The sequence below is a fragment of the Mastigoproctus giganteus genome, chromosome 8, assembly GCF_048544385.1.
Source record: "Mastigoproctus giganteus isolate SK-2022 chromosome 8, ASM4854438v1, whole genome shotgun sequence".
Lineage (NCBI taxonomy): Eukaryota > Metazoa > Arthropoda > Arachnida > Uropygi > Thelyphonidae > Mastigoproctus > Mastigoproctus giganteus.
Window position 1 is genome coordinate 231,694,972 of NC_143582.1, and position 22,609 is coordinate 231,717,580.

The following is a 22,609-nucleotide window of genomic DNA, read 5'->3' on the forward strand; positions in this document are numbered from 1 at the left end:
CTTTCTGTGGGGTATTTGGCAAACTTTTCCACATTTTCTCCATGATCAGAGAGTCCACCTTCTCATAAACTCTTTGGAGTCTGTGAGAAGGCAGACTCTCTCTGCTCATTTTGTGTACCATGAATGATGTATATAACAAAACAAAAAAAAAGTTTACCCATCACACTAAATTTTGAGAGATAAGCTCTTGGAGACTCATTTGATGGAAGATTACAGTATAAGAAATCTTTAGCTTAAGAAAGAAATCTTAGACTACAACCTAAGATATCCCTTTTAAATTTCTGCAGGGAAAAAATGAAAACATATTTAATTGATATTAATGATAAATTAAAGTGATAATCATGACATAAATCATAATGGTGAATTTAAGTATAAACTTAATTATTTAAAAATAATTATGCTGTTATTCTAATTTTTAAACTTTTCATGCAGAAATGAATGAAATTATTGCACACTATATTTAGTACACCTAAAAGAAAAGTAACATACCTGTCCTGTCTTCTTTATTGTCAGCTATAAACAAGAATAAAAAATATATTAAAAATAAATAATGCTGGGTAAATGATAAAAACTGAAGGAAATATGGAAACTAAATCATGAAAATAAATATATATCAAGAGTAAAGACTCACAGGTTTCAATGCTAGGTTCATAATTATTTCTGATATTAACCCTTCACTAGGTACTTAAAAGCAAAGGAAATAAAAATAAAAAAGTTTTCACTACTGTTAAGAGAAGCTGAAAAAGATCTGATACCTTGAATTAAGTCAGTGAGTAGTTTCCTTCAGGTTTGATACTCCAAAAGAAGGCATCATATCATGAAATCAAATTCAAAGCACATCTGATACCCAAATGCAAAGACACCTGTATGTACTCAAGATGTGGACACTACCTTACATAATAGGATAATTGTTCCTTTTGCCAAAATTGTGTATGTCGCTGACAGAACCCCATGACCACTCCTAACAGCTTATCTACGCTGCTCAGAGAACTTGGACCTGGACAATTACCCTCTGTCAGGTCTTGTGGAAGTAACATATTCTCTCTATTGTCATTAACCATCCAGCAAAATTTGGAATCATCAGCAAACTTACACATTAAACTTGCTGATATGCCTTCTTCAATGTTGTTAATAAACAATACAGGCAGACAGTAAACCATAAAGGACTCCATAAATGACAATAGTCCATGAAAAGCAGTGGCCATTAATGGCCACTATGTGTCTCCTACCACTCATTGTCCTTTATCCATAGCAATAACTTGCCCCAAATACCACACTGCTCCAATTTGACAGTCTTTTATGTGAAACAGTATCAAAGGCTCTACTGAAATCTAAGTATATGATGTAAAAATTGTTTTTATTATTCTTGTTAACAAGTATTATATTATAACTATATTTTTTGTGAAGATTTACTAATACCCATTTATGATTCATAATGAATAGTTTGTTTTTACAATTTGTGAATAAAAACTGTTTAGTCAATTTTTTTTTCTTCAAGAGAATGGAGTGTTTATTGTTGAAATTATTGTTGACTAGTGACGGTCGTGTTCCAAGCCGCTAAGTGGATTTTTCTTATTTATTGATTTGAAATTATTGTTTTTCTAAAACTTTTGATTTAAATTTAGTAGTATAACATTATTTTGTGATTTTTTGATTAATTTGGTGTATTTATTCTTTACTCGGCCTTGTAAAAGTATCGGTAAGGGTTTCCACGTGTTCGTAACTACCGCTACCGTTATTAACTTTCCCGCCATTGTGATACCGTACTAGATATACCGTAGGTTATATACCGTACTAGATAGCGTTAGTTGAACTTCGTTAGCAGTTAAATTGTACGTTTAAATAAATACATATAACGACTTAGATTACAAACGTAATATAATTAATAACATAACATAATTAATTAATAAATTAATAGAATCATGACTCAGACCAGAGCAGCAAAGCAAAAGGCTCAAGCTAATGGAAGTGCTGTGGCTCAGAGCAGAACTGAGGGGGGCAGTTGTCCTCTGACTCACAGCCTTATAAAATGCACTGTTTGCTTGATGTTTGCAGAGCAATCGGGTACGGGACATGATACTGCCAAGGGGGATGTCTTTGTGTGTGCGCGATGCAAGGAGTGTATCGATATCAGGCAACAACTCGGCGTTCTTTTGGGCCTATATGAGAGCTTGAAGGACAGGGTGGATGCCCTCGAAGAAACTAAATTGAGGGGCCCATCAAGCTCTCAGCTGCCCACATCAATGCCAGAGCATGCACTTGGGCATCGCGTGACACAGAGACAACCCCCAAGGCAGAATGCGCTGGTCCCGAAGGAACTAGTAGTTGTTGGTGACTCTATTGTCAGGGAAACAGGGAACATGCTTTGTAAAAAAGATAGGTGGAACAGGACCAGGGTATGTCTGCCAGGGGCAAAGGTTGATGACGTTGTAGAGCGAATATCATCTTTTAAGGGCACAAAAGGTGATATAGTTGTACACGTTGGCACTAATAATATTAAGAGTAGGAGACCGGCAGAATTACTTAACAAGTACAGGTCACTGTTGAACAAAAGCCGAGAATTAGGGTTGAATTTGAAAGTGTCTGCAATTCTGCCCAGACACGATAGGTGGGAGTATATGATGAGAGCCTTGTCGATCAATTCGGCCCTGGAAAGATTGTGCAAGGCTCAAGGGGTAGAATTTTTTTCAGCCTGGACTGTACTTGTTAACAGGAGAGATTGCTTCTACAGGGATGGGATACACTTAAATAGAAAGGGTGCAAAAATATTTGCTGATGCTATCGAGGCAGTGTTAGGTGGGTCGGAAAACTGCTAGCTTGGGGGGAGACAAAGACCAATAGATTGACAGTAGCCACTGGCAGAGGTGAAAGAGATTCTTGCACTGCTTCTATTAGAATGGGCAGAAGCCTGAAAAACAAGATGCATGGTATTTCAGAGACTGCTGGGAGCCATTGTGGTACAAGTAAACACATGGGTTGTGTTAGGGTAGCTAAGAATAGAAACAGGTGCAGGTATACTTGTGTGTACACCAATGCTAGGAGTTTAGTAAATAAATTTGATGAATTTGAGGTATTGCTCAAAACATCGAAGGCAGATATTGTTGGGATATCAGAGACGTGGTGTCACACAGATATAAGGGATGCGGAACTGCAATTTGGGGAGTACAACGTCTACAGAAAGGATAGACAGGATAGGAAGGGGGGAGGTGTTATGCTATTAGTTAAGAAACACATAAAAACCAAGGAAGTGAAGCCAGTCGACATCGCTGGACAGTGCAGTGTGGAGTCAGTTTGGTGTGACATAAACATTGGGAGATCAAAATTGAGAGTAGGAGTGTGCTATAGGCCTAATGACTCTGATCAGTATAATAAGGAACTGTACAGGGAAATAGAGTGGGCCAGTAAATCAGAGTGTCTTATAATGGGAGATTTTAATTTTCCCAGATATTGACTGGAATTTGGGGGCTGGATACTCACACACTAGCAGGGCTTTTGTGGATTTATTGGATGATTGTTTTCTACATCAGCATGTTCGGGAGGCAACTAGAGGGAGTAATACTCTTGTAATACAGGAGTAATACAGGATCTGGAAAGGTTGAACAGATGGGCTGAGAGGTGGCAAATGAAGTTTAACATTGACAAATGTAAAGTACTACACATGGGAAACAGCAACCCCAGAGCAACGTATCAACTCTATGGTACAACATTGACAGTGGTAGAGATTATCAGCAGTGATTCTTCATGCATTAAGAATCTGCAGATAAATGAACCACTAGGTGGCAGTGATCACAGTGTGCTGAAGTGGGATTTACTCAAAGAGGTAACTACCATTAGGGGTAAAGGGAAGGGTTATTGCTTCCGTAAAGGCGACTACGATGGACTGAGACAGTATTTAAATTCTATACAGTGGGACCAACTGATGATGTTACCAACAGCAAATTCAAAATGGGAAGCATTCAAAGAACTTATCTTGGAAGCTACTAGGCTTTACATACCAACTAAGAAATATTGTTCAAGGTTTAGGCCAAAATGGATGTCAGATGAACTAATGAGGCATATGGCAGAGAAGAAAAATGCATGGGATACTTACAAATTAACACATGACACAGAAGCCTATGATAGATACAAGTTGATATGCAACAAAGTTACAAAGGAGGTTAGGCAGGCGAAGGCAGATTACGAGAATTCCTTGGCAAGGGATGCAAAGAAAAACAGCAAAGAGTTCTTTACTTATGTAAACTCTAGAAGGAAAGGGATGAATCAGATTGGTCCACTTGATATTGATGGGTCAAGTGTTGATGATCCTGCTCAGGTGGCTAACAAACTAAATGAATATTTTGCATCGACATTCACACATGAGGAGTTATTCAGCGAGGGGAATGCCAGAGGTGTATTCAACTCTAGCAGTAAGTTACAGAATCTTGAAATAACTGGGAGTAAAGTGGAGGAGAAACTGTTGAAGATAAACACAAGAAAGGCACCCGGGGTGGATGGGATCTATCCAGTTATATTAAAGGAGGCAGCAAAGGAAGTAAGCAAACCCTTAGCCATAATTATGAGAGCTTCCTTGGACTCAGGGGAGGTACCCATAGACTGGAAATGTGCAAATGTGACCCCAATTCACAAAGGAGGATCAAAGGCTGACACAAGTAATTATAGACCTGTGAGCTTGACTTCTGTTCCAGGAAAATTAATGGAGGCACTGGTTAAAGACGCACTGCAGGATCATTTAGACAAGACTTCAGTTATAGCTCAGACACAGCATGGTTTTGTTAAGGGGAAGTCTTGCCTGACCAACTTGATTGGATACTATGATGCAGTCACAAAAGAACTGGATGCAGGGAATAACTTTGATATTATATACTTGGATCTTAGAAAGGCTTTTGATACTGTTGCACATGGAAGACTGCTACACAAATTGGAGAAGTGTGACATTGGAGGCAAATTGCTGCTATGGATAAAGGGGTGGTTGAGGGGGAGAAGACAGAGAGTGGTAATCAATGGACACTGCTCATCGTGGACTGATGTTATTAGTGGAGTCCCTCAGGGCTCAGTGTTGGGTCCATTATTGTTTTCTGTATTTATAAATGATATTGATGATGGTATATCGGGATTAATGTCCAAGTTTGCAGACGATACAAAGGTTGGCAGGGTTGTCAAGGACACTACTGACACTATGCTTCTGCAACAGGATCTGGAAAGGTTGAGCAGATGGGCTGAGAGGTGGCAAATGAAGTTTAACATTGACAAATGTAAAGTACTACACATGGGAAACAGCAACCCCAGAGCAACGTATCAACTCTATGGTACAACACTGACAGTGGTAGAGAATGAAAGGGACTTGGGGGTGGTTGTGCAGGCAGATATGAAGTTCTCTGAGCAGTGCAGACGGGCTGCAAGAGTAGCTCATGGAGTATTGTCAATGATATACAGGAATTTTTCCAGCAGGGATAAGGAGGTGATTATTCCATTGTATAAGGCGATGGTCAGGCCACACCTAGAGTACTGTATACAGGTCTGGAGGCCTCATTTCAAGAAGGATGTAGAGCTGCTGGAACGAGTACAGAGAAGGGCAACAAGATTAGTGAATGGAACAAAGGGGTGCTCTTACGAAGAAAGGCTTAAGTTTTGCAAATTACAGTGTCTGGAGACTAGGCACCAGCGAGGTGATCTGATAGAGGTGTATAAAGCCTTGAATGGTTTAAGCTTGCTCAATGCTGATGGGATTCTTCCTCTAGCTCAGAATAATCACCTCAGAGGGCATAAATTCAAATTGAGGAAAGACAGATGTAGGATAGACGTGCGGAAATTTGCCTTTAGCCAGCGGGTGGTTGGTTGGTGGAACAGACTTCCATCCCTTGTGGTGGAGGTTGATAGCTTAAATAAGTTTAAGGCTCAGCTGGACAGGTATTTTGAACGAACAGAGGGGTGAAGTGGAAGTGGTTTTTTTTTTTTTTTTTTTTTTTTGGCTGATGCTGCATAAGCTTGCTTTCTTGCATCAAATGCCTCTACTAATGCTAATGCTAATGCTAATTATTGAAAGTACAAATGTTATTATGTTAGGCAATCATCATTAAAATCGCAAAAAAAAAAAAAAAAAAAAAAAAAGATAAATTCTCCAGAAGTGTGGAAGAATTCCAAATATATGATAATAACAAAGAAACAAAACAATTTAAAGATATAGTTCTTTCCAGTGCTTTAAACGATACTGAAAAATGGTTTAGCTCTGAATAAGTTAAAGTGCTGTTCAATATCTGTTATTACAAAAGACGAGGTTTTCTCAAATTAAAAAAGAAAAAAAAAAAAAAATGTTGAATGTTTATAAATCATTACTAAATGAAGATCTACTCACTGTTCAAATTTCAAAAAGTTATACATTTATACATTGCATGATTTATAATGATTTTTAAAAATTATTATTTATAAAAGATTTTTAAACATTTTAAACTTTTTATTTTTTAATTTGAGAAAACCTAGTCTTTCGTAATACATCGAGTAGCACTGAAATTTATTTCATTCACAGCTGAGTGATTTCAAAATATAGTTAAAAACAATGGAAAACCTGAATCTGGAAGAACTGGGACCAAATTCCAGAGAATATCTTCAGTTTTGGCTTTTGAAATGCTATAGATGTGTTGTCATCTATTAATTGCATTTACAAATAATAGCCCCCATTTTTATATTTATGATAATTTCAAAAATCAGCATATAAGAGTATGCTCTTTCAACAAGACCCAAGACTGTGGACTTACAAAGCCAAAACTGATGACATTCTCCAGAATCTGGTTACGAAAGTTGATTAAAATGAATTAAGTAATACACATATAAACAGAGAATGCAAAGAAGAAATAAGTAATGATGAGTTTTATTTTTTAAAAGATGTTTTAAATTTTTACAGTTTAAAAACAGATTTTTTCAGTTTTACAAAATTGAAAAAAGTCCTTTTTTAATGATAAATTACAATTTATTGTTAAAAATTTCAATTTTAATTTAACAATAAAGGATTATTATTAATTTTTTTAAGAATAATCCTGCTCTGTTTAGCTACAAATTCAAAATAAGAAAAAATTAATACTGTACACAGTTTTTCAATTCTTACAAACATTCAAGTTGTTGAAAAAATTCACTCATGTGAATATGTGATATTGGTATTAAGATGGCACAATAATGCAAGGAAGTAAAATGTTTTGCATCTGCAAAACAAAAAGAAAAAAAAGCCCTCTTTCTCTCATGTTATTCAAATGGGTCAAAAAGTGCTTATGCAATCTGAATTTTATCAAACTCTCCACCTTGACCACCATTGTAGGCAATTTATTCCAACATTCCCCAACACATTGCCAAAAGATAAACTTCATAAGAGCAGGTTTACTTTTACTATCTAAGATTTTAAATTTGACTTCTGATTCTTGTCTCACTCATCACTGTGAACATTCCTCCCATCATTTCATTGTTCCCCCCTCCTCACAGCATCATACACTTCAATCAAATACCACCCCCCAAGGTTTCTGTTGCTAAGCTCATCAAACCATATTGCGGTACAAGTAAACACATGGGTTGTGTTAGGGTAGCTAAGAATAGAAACAGGTGCAGGTATACTTGCGTGTACACCAATGCTAGGAGTTTAGTAAATAAATTTGATGAATTTGAGGTATTGCTCAAAATATCGAAGGCAGATATTGTTGGGATATCAGAGACGTGGTGTCACACAGATATAAGGGATGCAGAACTGCAATTTGGGGAGTACAATGTCTACAGAAAGGATAGACAGGATAGGAAGGGAGGAGGGGTTATGCTATTAGTTAAGAAACACATAAAAACCAAGGAAGTGAAGCCAGTCGACATCGCTGGACAGTGCAGTGTGGAGTCAGTTTGGTGTGATATAAACATTGGGAGATCAAAATTGAGAGTAGGAGAGTGCTATAGGCCTAATGACTCTGATGAGTATAATAAGGAACTGTACAGGGAAATAGAGTGGGCCAGTAAATCAGAGAGTCTTATAATCGGAGATTTTAATTTCCCAGATATTGACTGGAATTTGGGGGCTGGTTACTTACACACTAGCAGGACTTTTGTGGATTTATTGGATGATTGTTTTCTACATCAGCATGTTCGGGAGGCAACTAGAGGGAGTAATACTCTCGATTTGATTATCAGCAGTGATTCTTCATGCATTAAGAATCTGCAGATAAATGAACCACTAGGTGGCAGTGATCACAGTGTGTTGAAGTGGGATTTACTCAAAGAGGTAACTACCATTAGGGGTAAAGGGAAGGGTTATTGCTTCCGTAAAGGCGACTACAATGGACTGAGAAAGTATTTAAATTCTATACAGTGGGACCAACTGATGATGTTACCAACAGCAAATTCAAAATGGGAAGCATTCAAAGAACTTATCTTGGAAGCTACTAGGCTTTACATACCAACTAAGAAATATTGTTCAAGGTTTAGGCCAAAATGGATGTCAGATGAACTAATGAGGCATATGGCAGAGAAGAAAAATGCATGGGATACATACAAATTAACACATGACACAGAAGCCTATGATAGATACAAGTTGATATGCAACCAAGTTACGAAGGAGGTTAGGCAGGCGAAGGCAGATTACGAGAAATCCTTGGCAAGGGATGCAAAGAAAAACAGCAAAGAGTTCTTTACTTATGTAAACTCTAGAAGGAAGGGGATGAATCAGATTGGTCCACTTGATATTGATGGGTCAAGTGTTGATGATCCTGCTCAGGTAGCTAACAAACTAAATGAATATTTTGCATCGACATTCACACATGAGGAGTTATTCAGCGAGGGGAATGCCAGAGGTGTATTCAACTCTAGCAGTAAGCTACAGAATCTTGAAATAACTGGGAGTAAAGTGGAGGAGAAACTGTTGAAGATAAACACAAGAAAGGCACCCGGGGTGGATGGGATCTATCCAGTTATATTAAAGGAGGCAGCAAAGGAAGTAAGCAAACCCTTAGCCATAATTATGAGAGCTTCCTTGGACTCAGGGGAGGTACCCATAGACTGGAAATGTGCAAATGTGACCCCAATTCACAAAGGAGGATCAAAGGCTGACACAAGTAATTATAGACCTGTGAGCTTAACTTCTGTTCCAGGAAAATTAATGGAGGCACTGGTTAAAGAAGCACTGCAGGATCATTTAGACAAGACTTCAGTTATAGCTCAGACACAGCATGGTTTTGTTAAGGGGAGGTCTTGCCTGACCAACTTGATTGGATACTATGATGCAGTCACAAAAGAACTGGATGCAGGGAATAACTTTGATATTATATACTTGGATCTTAGAAAGGCTTTTGATACTGTTGCACATGGAAGACTGCTATACAAATTGGAGCAGTGTGACATTGGAGGCAAATTGCTGCTATGGATAAAGGGGTGGTTGAGGGGAAGAAGACAGAGAGTGGTAATCAATGGACACTGCTCATCGTGGACTGATGTTATTGGTGGAGTCCCTCAGGGCTCAGTGTTGGGTCCATTATTGTTTTCTGTATTTATAAATGATATTGATGATGGTATATCGGGCTTAATGTCCAAGTTTGCAGACGATACAAAGGTTGGCAGGGTTGTCAAGGACACTACTGACACTATGCTGCTGCAACAGGATCTGGAAAGGTTGAGCAGATGGGCTGAGAGGTGGCAAATGAAGTTTAACATTGACAAATGTAAAGTACTACACATGGGAAACAGCAACCCCAGAGCAACGTATCAACTCTGTGGTACTACACTGACAGTGGTAGAGAATGAAAGGGACTTGGGGGTGGTTGTGCAGGCAGATATGAAGTTCTCTGAGCAGTGCAGACGGGCTGCAAGAGTAGCTCATGGAGTATTGTCAATGATATACAGGAATTTTTCCAGCAGGGATAAGGAGGTGATTATTCCATTGTATAAGGCGATGGTCAGGCCACACCTAGAGTACTGTATAAAGGTCTGAGGCCTCATTTCAAGAAGGATGTAGAGCTGCTGGAACGAGCACAGAGAAGGGCAACAAGATTAGTGAATGGAACAAAGGGGTGCTCTTACGAAGAAAGGCTTAAGTTTTGCAAATTACAGTGTCTGGAGACTAGGCACCAGCGAGGTGATCTGATAGAGGTGTATAAAGCCTTGAATGGTTTAAGCATGCTCAATGCTGATGGGATTCTTCCTCTAGCTCAGAAAAATCACCTGAGAGGGCATAAATTCAAATTGAGGAAAGACAGATGTAGGATAGACGTGCGGAAATTTGCCTTTAGCCAGCGGGTGGTTGGTTGGTGGAACAGACTTCCATCCTTTGTGGTGGAGGTTGATAGCCTAAATAAGTTTAAGGCTCAGCTGGACAGGTATTTTGAACGAACAGAGGGGCGAAGTGGAAATGGGTTTTTTTTTTTTTTTTTTTTTTGGCCGATGCTGCATAAGCTTGCTTTCTTGCATCAAATGCCTCTACTAATGCTAATGCTATCTCATAAGCTGCTCCTTATAAGGATAGTGCTTACAGCTCCTCTCCAATCTAGTCACCCTTCTTTGCACTTTCTCTAGAAGTTCTATATTTTTCTTTAGAAATGATCTCTAGACCTGCATACAGTATTCCATACTTGGAATACTGTCTTGTAAGAGTGAAAATTACTTCCTTCTCTCTACTTGCAAAATTCCAATAAATCATAGATGGTGCCTTTCTCTGTGCCTTTACTGCTGCCTGTTTGCATTACGTATTGAACTTCAGGTCTCCTGAAATTCAATATGTAGTGCATTAGTCCAAGAAGAGCAGAGCCCATTGATAACCACTCTTTGTCTTCTCCCACTCAATCATCCCCTTACCCAAAGCAGTAATTTATCCCTAATGACACAATGCTCGAATCTGTGCTGCAGCACCAGCAGCAGCATTTTATGTGGCACAGTATCAAAATCTTTTCTGAAATCTAAGTATTTGCTATCAAGATTATTTTTTTGCATCAAGATGATTTGTTGCTGCATCATAGTATTCAATCTAATTGGTCAGACATGATCACTCCTTAACAAATCCATCCTGTGACTGCCATATAACTGCATTACTGTCTAGATGGTCCTGCATTACTTTGTTAACCAGTGATCCCATTATTTTCTCTGGAACAGGAGTCAAGCTAATGGGTCTGTAATTACTCACTTCACTCTTTGATTCCTCCTTGCAAACAGGAGAGGCATTAGCAAGAGTACAATCTATAAGGACCTACCCAAAATCCAAGGATGATCTCATAATTATGGTCAAAAGTCTGCTTACCTCTTCTGCTGCTTTTCTTAATATAATTGTATCCAATTATGTAGATCATATCAACTCCAGCTGTCTTGTTTATTTACTTTTAGTTTCAGCAATTTATATTCCAATTTGATTTATATATATATATATATATATATATATATATTTTTTTTTTTTTTTTTTTTTTGAATCTTTCTTCTCAATTATCACAAAATCGTTCAGGACATAGTTTGAATTTGATAAACTTCTGGTATCCCTAACCCCTAAAAAATTCCTCAAATGTAAATGTAGATGCAAAATATATATTGTATTCAGTTAGCATTAGTAGAGGCATACGATGCAAGAAAGCAAGCTTATGCAGCATCAGCCAAAAAAAAAAAAAAAAACTTCCCCTTTTCACCCCTCCATTTGTTCCAAATGCCTGCCAGCTCGGCCTTAAATTTATTTAGGCTATCAACGTCCAGAACAAAGATGGAAGTCTCTTCCACCAATAAACTACCCTCTGGCTAAAGACAAATTTCCAAACATCTATTCTACAACTGCCTTTCCTCAATTTGAATCTGTGCCCCCTCAGGTTCTTCATCTGAGCAAGAGGAAGAATCCCATCAGCATTCAGCTTGCTCAACCCATTCAAGGCCTTACACACCTCAATCAGAACACCTAGAAGGTGCCTACCCTCCAGGCACTGCAATTTGCAGAACTTAAGCCTTTCTTGGTAAGAGCACCCCTTTGTTCCCCTCACCAATCTTGTTGCCCTTCTTTGTACTCATTCTAGCAATTCTACATCCTTCCTAAAATGAGGCCTCCAGACCTGTACACAGTACTCTAGGTGTGGCCTGACCATTGCCTTGTATAATGGGATAATCACATCCCTGTCCCTGCTAGCAAAATTCCTAAATATCACAGACAAGACTCCATGATCTGCCCCGGCAGCCAGTCTGCACTTCAGCAAACTTCATATTTAAATACACAATTACCCCCCAGGTCTTTTTCAATTTCCACTTCCCTGAGTGTAGTACCACACAGTTGGTATGTTTCTCTTCAGTTATTGCTACCCATATACAAGTACTTTGCATTTGTCAATGTTAAACTTCAGTTGCCACTACTCAGCCCATTTGCCCAACTTATCTAGATCCAGTTGAAGTACCATACTGTCATTAAAAACCCTGCCAACCTTTGTATCATCTGCAAACTTGGACAATAATCCTGATATACCTTCATCAATATCAAAACAACAATGGGCCCAGGACTGAGCCATGAGGAACTCCACTAATAACATTTGTCCACAAAGAGCAGTGTCCATTGATTATCACTCTCTGTCATCTCCCACTCAACCATCCCTTTATCCATTGTTGCCACTTACCCTTAATGCCATACCTTTCCAATTTGTACAGCAGTCTTCCATGTGCAACAGTATCAAAAGCTTTCCTGAAATCCAAGTATATGATATCAAAATTATTTTTTGGCATTCAGTTGCTTTGTGACCTCATCATAGTATCCAATCAAATTAGTCAGACAAGACTCCCCTTTAACAAACCCATGCTGTGTCTTAACTATTACTGCAGTCTTGCCTAGATGGTCCTGCAATGCTTCTTTAACCAGTGATTCCACTATTTTCTCTGGAACTTAAATTAATCTAACAGGTCTATAGTTACTTGTTGTCACCTTTTGAACCCCCTTTGTGAATTGGTGATACATTTGCACACCTCCAGTCCATGGGGACCTCTCCTGAGTCCAAGAAAGCTCTCATAATTATGGCTAAGGGTTTGCATGCCTACTTCCTTTGCTGCCTCCTTTAATTTAACTTGATAGATTCTCCCCTCCCAGTGCCTTTTTTATGTTTAACTTCAACAATTTCTCTTCCAATTTGCTCTCAGTTATTACAAAATCACTTAGCTACCTGTTAGAGCTTGATAAACTTCTGGCCCTCCCCTCATTGAATAACTCCTCATGTCTGAATATAGATGCAAAATACTCATTCACTTTATCAGCTATCTGAGCATGATCATCAATAGTCAACCAATCTATGTTAAGTGGTCCAATCTGATTCATCCCATTCCTTCTAGAGTTTACATAAGTAAAAAACTCTTTGCTGTTTTTTTTTTTTTTTTTTGCATCCTTTGCCAAGGATTTCTCATAATCTGCCTTCACCTGCCTAACCTCCTTTGTGACTTGATTACAGACTAATTTATATCTGCCATAGGCACCTCATACTTTATATGCATCCCATACATTTTTCTTCTCTGCCACAAGCCTCATTATGTCATCAGACATCCATTTAGGCCTAAATCTTGAACAGTATTTCTTAGTCGAAATGAAAAGCCTAGTAGCCTCCAAAATTAAGTCCCTGAAGGCTTCCCATTTAGAAGCCAACATTAGTAACATCATCAGTTGATCCCACTGTACAGAATTTAAAAACTGTCTGAGACCCCTGTAGTCACCTTTATGAAAGCAAAAGCCCTTCTCTTTAGTTTTGATGGTAGTTACATCTTTAAGTAATTCCCATACCAGTACATTGTGATCACTGTCACCCAGTGGTTTCTTTATCTGCAAATTCTCAATGCATGAATAATTACTGCTGATAATCAGATCAAGTGTATCCATCCCTCTGGTTGCCTTTCATACATGTTGCTGCAGAAAATAATCATCCAATAAATCCACAAAAGTCTTGCTAGTGTGCGAGTGACCAATCCACAAGTTCCAGTCGATATATCAAAAGTTAAAATCCCCCATTATAATTCATTCTGATTTAGTGGCCCATTCTATTTCTCTGCACAATTGCTCATTATACTCATCAGATTCATTAGAGCTATAACACACACCTATTCTCATTTTTCCTTTCCCAGTGCTTATTACGTCACATCAAACAGACTCAACATTGTCTTGTCCACCAACATCAATTGGATTCACTTCCTTAGATTTTATGTGTTTCTTAACTAACAGCATAACCCCTCCTCCCTTCCTGTTCTGTCTATCCTTTCTGTACACATTGTACTCCCCAAATTCCAATTCTGTGCTGCCTATATCTGTGTGACACCACGTCTCTGATATCGCAACAATATCTGCCTTTCATGTCTTGACTAGCATTTCAAGCTCATCAAATTTATTAATTATACTCCTAGCATTGGTGTACATGCAAGTATACATGCACCTGTTTCTACTCTTAGTTACCCTAACACAGCTCATGTATTTATTTGTTCCACTATGACTTCCAGCAGTCCTGGAAATCTCCATTGCCTTGCTGTCCAGGCTGCTGCTCATTCTAATAGAAGTACAAGAATCACTTTTGCCTCTGCCTGCGGCCACTGTTAACCTTTTATTCTGTGTATTCCCCAAAGCTAGCAGTTTTCCGACCCACCTAACAGTGCCTTGATAGCATCAGCAAATATTCTTGCACCCTTTTTACTTAAGTGTACCCCATCCCAGTAGAAGCAGCCTCGCCTGTCAACAAGCACAGACCAGGCAAGTTTGTCTGTTTGTCAATAAGTCTGTGTGACAGTTAGCATTAGCATTAGTAGAGGCATATGATGCAAGAAAGCAAGCTTATTCAGCATCAGCCAAAAAAAAAAAAAAAAAACCCACTCCCATTTCACCCCTCTGTTCGTTCGAAATAGCTGTCCAGTTGAGCTTTAAATTTGTTTAGGCTATCAACTTCAACAACAAGGGATGGAAGTCGGTTCCACCAACCAACCACCCGCTGGCCAAAGGCAAATTTCCGCACATCTATCTGACATCCGTCCTTCCTCAATTTGAATTTATGCCCTCTGAGGTGATTATTCTGAGCAAGATGAAGAATCCCATTGGCATTGAGCATGCTCAAACCATTCAAAGCCTTATACACCTCTATCAGATCACCTCGCCGGTGCCTAGTCTCCAGACTCTGTAATTTGCAAAACTTAAGCCTTTCTTCGTAAGAGCAACCCTTTGTTCCATTCACTAATCTTGTTGCCCTTCTCTGTACCCGTTCCAGCAGTTCTACATCGTTCTTGAAATGAGGCCTCCAGACCTGTATACAGTACTCAAGATGTGGCCTAACCATTGCCTTATACACGGAAATAATCACCTCCTTATCCCTGCTAGAAAAATTCCTGTATATCATTGACAAGACACCATGAGCTACTCTTGCAGCTCGTCTGCACTGCTCAGAGAACTTCATATCTGCCTGCACAATTACCCCCAGGTCCTTTTCATTCTCCACCACTGTCAGTGTAGTACCGCAGAGTTGATACGTTGCTCTGGGGTTACTGTTTCCCATATGTAGTACTTTACATTTGTCAATGTTAAACTTCATTTGCTACCTCTCAGCCCATCTGTTCAACCTTTCCAGATCCTGTTGCAGCAGCAAAGCGTCAGTAGTGTCCTTAACGACCCTGCCAACCTTTGTATCATCTGCAAACTTGGACATTAACCTTGATATCCCATCATCAATATCATTCATAAACACCTAAAACAACAACGGACCCAACACTGAACCTTGAGGAACTCCACTAATAACATTAGTCCACGTTGAGCAGTGTCCATTGATTACCACTCTCTGTCTTCTGCCACTCAACCAACCCCTTATCCATAGCAGCAATTTGCCTCCAATGCCACACTGCTCCAATTTGTGCAGCAGTCTTCCATGTGCAACAGTATCAAAAGCCTTTCTAAGATCCAAATATATAATATCAAAGTTATTCCCAGCATCCAGTTCTTTTGTGACTACATCATAGTATCCAATCAAATTGGTCAGGCAAGACCTGCTCTTAACAAAACAATGCTGCGTCTGAGCTATAACTGAATTCTTGTCTAGATGATCCTGCAGTGCTTCTTTAACCAGTGCCTCCATTAATTTATCTGGAACAGAAGTTAAACTAACAGGTCTATAATTACTTGTGTCAGCCTTTGATCCTCCTTTGTGAATTGGGGTTACATTTGCACATCTCCAGTCTATGGGTACCTCCCCTGAGTCCAAAGAAGCTCTCATAATTATGGCTAGGGGTTTGCATACTTCCTTTGCTGCCTCCTTTAATATAACTGGATAGATCCCATCCACCCCAGGTGCCTTTTTTATGTTTATCCTCAACAATCTCTCCTCCACTTTCCTCTCAGTTATTACAAAATCATCCAGCTCACTGCCAATGTTTACTTTACCTACATCATTCTCCTTCCTGAATAACTCCTCCTGCATGAATGTAGATGCAAAATACTCGTTTAGATTGTTAGCCACCTGAGCAGGATCCTCAACTGTTGAACCATCAATATCCAGTGGACCAATCTGATTCATCCCTTTCCTTCTCGAGTTCAAATATGTAAAGAACTCTTTTCTGTTTTTCTTTGCATCCTTTGCCAAGGATTTTTCGTAGTCTGCCTTTGCCTGCCTAATCTCCTTTGTGACTTGGTTACAGACCAACTTATATCTATCATAGGCTTCCATGTCATCCATTAATTTGTATGATCCCATGCATTTTTCTTCTCTGCCACTTGTCTCATTAATTCATCTGACAACCATTTAGGCCTAAACCTTGAACAATATTTCTTAGTTGGTATGTAAAGCCTGGTAGCCTCCAAGATTAGTTCCTTGAATGCTTCCCATTTTGAGTTTGCTGTTGGTAACATCATCAGTTGGTCCCACTGTATAGAATTTAAATACTGTCTCAGACCATCATAGTTGCCTTTACGAAAACAAAAACCCTTCCCTTTACCTCTGATGGTAGTTATCTCCTTGAGTAAATCCCACTTCAACACACTGTGATCACTGCCACCTAGTGGTTCATTTATCTGCAGATTATTAATGCATGAAGAATCACTACTGATAATCAGATCAAGAGTATTGCTCCCTCTTGTTGCCTCACGAACATGCTGATGTAGAAAAGAATCATCCAATAAATCCACAAAAGCCTTGCTAGTGTGCGAGTGACCAATCTACAAATTCCAGTCAATATCTGGGAAATTAAAATCCCCCATTATAAGACTCTCTGATTTACTGGCCCACTCTATTTCCCTGTACAATATCTTATTATACTCATCAGAGTCATTAGGCCTATAGCACACTCCTACTCTCAATTTTGATTTCCCTATGCTTATGTCACACCAAACTGACTCGACACTGAACTGTCCATCGATGTCGACTGGCTTCACTTCCTTGGACTTTATGTGTTTCTTAATTAATAGCATAACCCCTCCTCCCCTCCTGTCCTGTCTATCCTTTCTATACACATTGTATTCCCCAAATTCCAGTTCCGCATTACTTATATCTGTGTGACACCACGTCTCTGATATCCCAACAATATCTGCCTTTGATGTTTTGAGCAATACCTCAAATTCATCAAATTTATTTACCAAACTCCTAGCATTGGTGTACACGCAGGTATACATGCACCTGTTTCTATTCTTAGCTACCCTAACACAACCCATGTGTTTACTTGTACCGCAATGACTACCAGCAGTCTCTGAAATATCCTGCATCTTGTTTTCCAGGCTTCTGCTCATTTCAATAGAAGCAGTGCAAGAATCACTTCCACCTCTGCCAGTGGCTACTGTTAATCTATTAGTCCTTGTATCCCCCCCAACTAGCAGTTTTCCGACCCACCTAACACTGCCTCGACAGCATCAGCAAAAATTCTTGCACCCTTTCTATTTAAGTGTATCCCATCCCTGTAGAAGCAATCTCTCCTGTTAACAAGTACAGTCCAGGCTGAAAAAAATTCTACCCCTTGAGCCTTGCACTATCCCTCCAGGGCGAAATTGATCGACAAGGCTCTCATCATATGATCCCTCCTATCGTGTCTTTCAAGTTCAACCCTAATTCATGGCTTTTTTTCAACAGTGACCTGTACTTGCTAAGTAATTCCGCCGGTCTCCTTCTCTTAATATCATTAGTGCCAACGTGTACAACTATATCACCTTTTGTGCCCTTAAAAGATGATATCCGCTCTACAACGTCATCAACCTTTGCCCCTGGCAGACATACCCTGGTCCTATTCCACCTATCCTTTTTACAAAGCATGTTCCCTGTTTCCCTGACAATAGAGTCACCAACAACTACTAGTTCCTGTGGGACCAGCGCATTCTGCCTAGGGGGTTGCCTCTGTGTTGCCTGTGTGTTAATGTGAGCTGGGTCATCAACAGTAAAACTATTAGTTACATGTTTAAAGATACTAAAGCACTCAAAGCCTATGTTGGTATTATTATGTTTATTTCCAAATTTAAATATGTATGTAATGGAGTAAAGCATTCCGTTGTTGTTTGGTTTTTAGGAGCATTAGCAGCTAAGGCCATATTGCTCTGGGGATATGCGGTGGTTATTCCCTGACCTTTCCGCATCCTTCGTATTTGGTGGTCACGGGCTCGAAACACGGTCTAATCAAGAAGTGTGTATGCTACACGCTGCTGCTCCTGCCCACCTGGCTACAGAGGTGCTGTAAAGCCTTTCATTGTATTTTCTGACTACTTTTTCAGAGACACTGATATTGCAAGTTCTTCTGTTCCAAATATTCCTCACATCATTTCATCTTTTGTGACGGTGATATTGTAAAGAAAGCTGTCACTGACTCCATTATGTATTATATTTCCAATTTAGAAGTAAAAATTTAGAAAAAATTCCAATTTATAAGTAAATATAATTATACCAATGTAGGTTTTGAGTGCTTTATTATCTTCAAACAACACAGTTTACCAGAGCATCATGCCACTCAAGTAATACCTTAGACCATAAGTCACAGTATTATGTTAACAGTGAAACTGAATAATGCTTATGTTGTTGACAAAACTGTCTAGAGTGAATTTACTGTGCACTTTTTTCAGTTAAAGAATAATATTCATTCTTTGTTATATTTCAGAGGTGATTTTTTAACTGTGAAAGAAAATTGTATTGATGAACTATTTAAAAGTTGTGTCTCTCTGCTCCATCAAATGAGGGTCCATGAGAATACTGTAATTTAATTTATCTAATAAATTCAAGTAATCATTAGACATGCAAAGAGAAAGGATAGTCTTCTATGAGAATAGTAAAGTGGAACTGTACAGTCATTTATACAGTCCCACTTACTATTCTCATAGAAGACTGCCCCAAGGAGCACCAGAGCACCATCTTTCCCCTCTATCCTATTGTCCTTTCATAATGCACAATAAGATCAGAATAACTGCTAATAATATAGCAGTTATTCTGATCTGCTAATAATACTGCTAATAATATTTGAGCACCTATTATACATAACAAATCAGCCCCTGTAGCCTAGTGATCAGGAGCAGGAATGCAGTAGAACACGTTCTTTGAGTAGACTGGGGTTCAAGCCCCTGATTGCTGAATACAGGTGATCTACCAATCCAGACTGGACCAGCATGGCAGATTATGGTCCATTTCCCTCAACATGAATCATTGAGGAGGCTTCCATCCTACAGTGGATTAATGGTGGAAGATAAGATAGATATACATAACAAATATATTTTGAAGACTAAATGCTCAAGGCATAATATGTTATGGGTTGAAATTAACTATATAATATTGGTGTAAATACACCATAGTTTACCCATAAATTTAACTACATAAGTAGTGTAATCAAGGCATCATTTGATTTTAGCTCATATTGTGGCTGCCTTCACAATGAGATACCAGGTATTGCACTACTTCAAATAAATAATGCTTCTCTAGTAGAGGAGTCTACTGCTATTTATTCTCAGTGGGCACCACCACTCAGGCACGTTTCAGAACTACTTATGTAGTTAAATTTATGGTTAAACTATGATGTATTTACACTGATATTATATAGTTAATTTCAACTCATAATGTATTATGCCTTGAGCATTTAGTCTTCAAAATATTATAATTATATTCACCATTTGGTATCTCTCATATTGTGAAATTAACTTCGCAACTGTGATGGCATGTTTGCATTATCAGGGTACCTGGCTGGCCACTGATGAGTGAGCCAACACGAAACGCATCTGGGTGGTGGTGCCCACTGAGAATAAATAACAATAGACTCCTCTACTAGAGAATCATTATTTATTCGAAGTAGTGCAATACCTAGTATCTCGTTGTGAAGGCAGCCACAATATGAGATAAAATCAAACAAAGCCATTACACTACTTATGTAGTTAAATTTATAGGTAAACATATGGTGTATTTACACTGATATTATATAATAACAAATATATATACATATTCAGGAAATCTATGCAAACTAACTTGTATGGCTGCTATTTAATAATTATGCCTAAATTTTTTAACTTTTAATTTTATTTATATTATGAAAAAATTTTATTTCAAATGTTTTATATATGTAATGAATTAAAGGATTGCAACCTACGACATGGTGGATTATCCTTGCACTTTCTTCGCTGCACTAATTTTCGGGGACATGGTTTGCCTCCATTTTCTGGATTCAATTTTATCATCCTTCTACGTTCTTTGCGTCCATTTCCACAAGTATGTGAACAAGGAGTCCATTCAGACCAGGGAGTGACCACACAGTCTATAACAGGCTGCTCCTTTTTATTAGGCATAAGTCCTGCGGTTGTCAGTGTTGTTAATGTACCAATAGGTGCTGAAAGAACAAGTATTAAATTATTGTAATTATTGTATTGTATTAAATTATTTGTATTGTATTAAATTATTAAATTATTGTATTGTATTACAATAATTAAATTATTGTAAGCAAATGCATAAAAAAAATAAATAAATAATGATAATAGCAGTTTTGTGTAAGATGTAAAAGTTATCACCTATAATAAAATAAATTAAAATGCTATGAACAATCTCAGTTTTATTTTATCTTCATTTGCTGCATTTGCATAGACAAAGAACATATATATCCTTTAATATATTTCTTTGAATAAAGATTCAAAAAAAATATTCAATCTGACATGAAATTATCATAGAAGTGCAGCCATCATAATAACATGAGGTTTTATGATGTAGAGAAATTTTGCCAGTAGAGAGAGAGAGAGGGGGGGGGGCAAAGAGAGAGAGAGAGGGGGGGGGGCAAAAGAGAGAGAGAGAGAGAGAGAGAGAGAGAGAGAGAGAGAGAGAAGAAGAGAGAATGCACCAAGTCTGTGGTTACAAACAATAAAGGACTAATAAATGTACAAATATAAGGTATAAAAACACACAAAAGATGCATAGGAAGTGTAAGTAAATTAAGTAAAAGATGTAAAAGGAGTAACAATAAATCACTTTCTTTGTATAAATGTACAAATATAAGGTATAAAAACACACACACACAAAAGATGCATAGGAAGTGTAAGTAAAAGATGTATAAGCCAGCACGTACTGTATGATTGCAGGTTAGGTGTAATAGCAGAAAATTGTAAAAAATGTAAAAACATCCAATATATTAGCTTTTTTAGTTAACATCTGCCTGAGCGCAGAGAGCAAAGGCAGTTGGTTGAAAGCAGTATAAATTTTATGTCACTCATCAAAAAATGAGGGCAGGTAATTAAAATATGTTGATTGTTAAAGCAAGAGTGCAATGCTCGAATACAGAAGAAACTTCAGCCTTTAGAAAATATAAATGCATGAGGTAATTGTGGCCTATTCAAAGTCTCTGGCCAAAACAACTTCCTCCGGTGAATTCTGCACATACAGTACCAGATTGCCACAATACAATCTCATGTTTAATTTGATATAATTTACTCATATTTTTTCTAAGTCATGTTGCTTGCCAGAATGGCAGACAACTTTCACAAATAGCACATCAGAAATCTGTATAAGGGGCTAGTGTGCTGAGTTCAGTCACAGGTGGTGCTGACTTTGCAGCCTGGTCAGTAAACACATTTCCCTCAGTGTGTGAAAACATCTTCAAAATTTTTCAGTGTCTGGAAAGATATGGATGTTCCTATTAGCATTAGCATTAGTAGAGGCATTTGATGCAAGAAAGCAAGCTTATGCAGCATCAGCCAAAAAAAAAAAAAAACAAAAAAAACCCACTTCCACTTCACCCCTCTGTTCGTTCAAAATACCCGTCCAGCTGAGCCTTAAACTTATTTAGGCTATCAACCTCCACCACAAGGAATGGAAGTTTGTTCCACCAACCAACCACCCACTGGCTAAAGGCAAATTTCCGCACGTCTATCTTACATCTGTCTTTCCTCAATTTGAATTTATGCCCTCTCAGGTGATTATTCTGAGCTAGAGGAAGAATCCCATCAGCATTGAGCATGCTTAAACCATTCAAGGCTTTATACACCTCTATCAGATCACCTCGCTGGTGTCTAGTCTCCAGACACTGTAATTTGCAAAACTTAAGCCTTTCTTCGTAAGAGCACCCCTTTGTTCCATTCACTAATCTTGTTGCCCTTCTCTGTACTCGTTCCAGCAGCTCTACATCCTTCTTGAAATGAGGCCTCCAGACCTGTATACAGTACTCTAGGTGTGGCCTGACCATTGCCTTATACAAGGGAATAATC

At 38.4% G+C, this 22,609-nt stretch overlaps 1 protein-coding gene across 3 annotated transcripts in view; it reads right to left on the reverse strand.

The window, feature by feature from the left end:
• Positions 1 to 22,609, reverse strand: part of LOC150082412 (spondin-1-like) — a 366,276-nt gene that overhangs the window by 27,295 nt on the left and 316,372 nt on the right. For 2 of the 3 annotated variants that reach the window (XM_090379272.1, XM_090379273.1), the window contains 2 exons: positions 20,512 to 20,748; positions 490 to 513 (listed from right to left, as the gene is read on the reverse strand). In XM_090379272.1, the coding sequence (XP_090235398.1) occupies positions 490 to 513; positions 20,512 to 20,748 (261 nt within the window). Of the gene's footprint in view, positions 1 to 489; positions 514 to 20,507; positions 20,749 to 22,609 lie in introns of all 3 variants that reach the window. The other variant, XM_090379275.1, reaches the window with a different exon arrangement.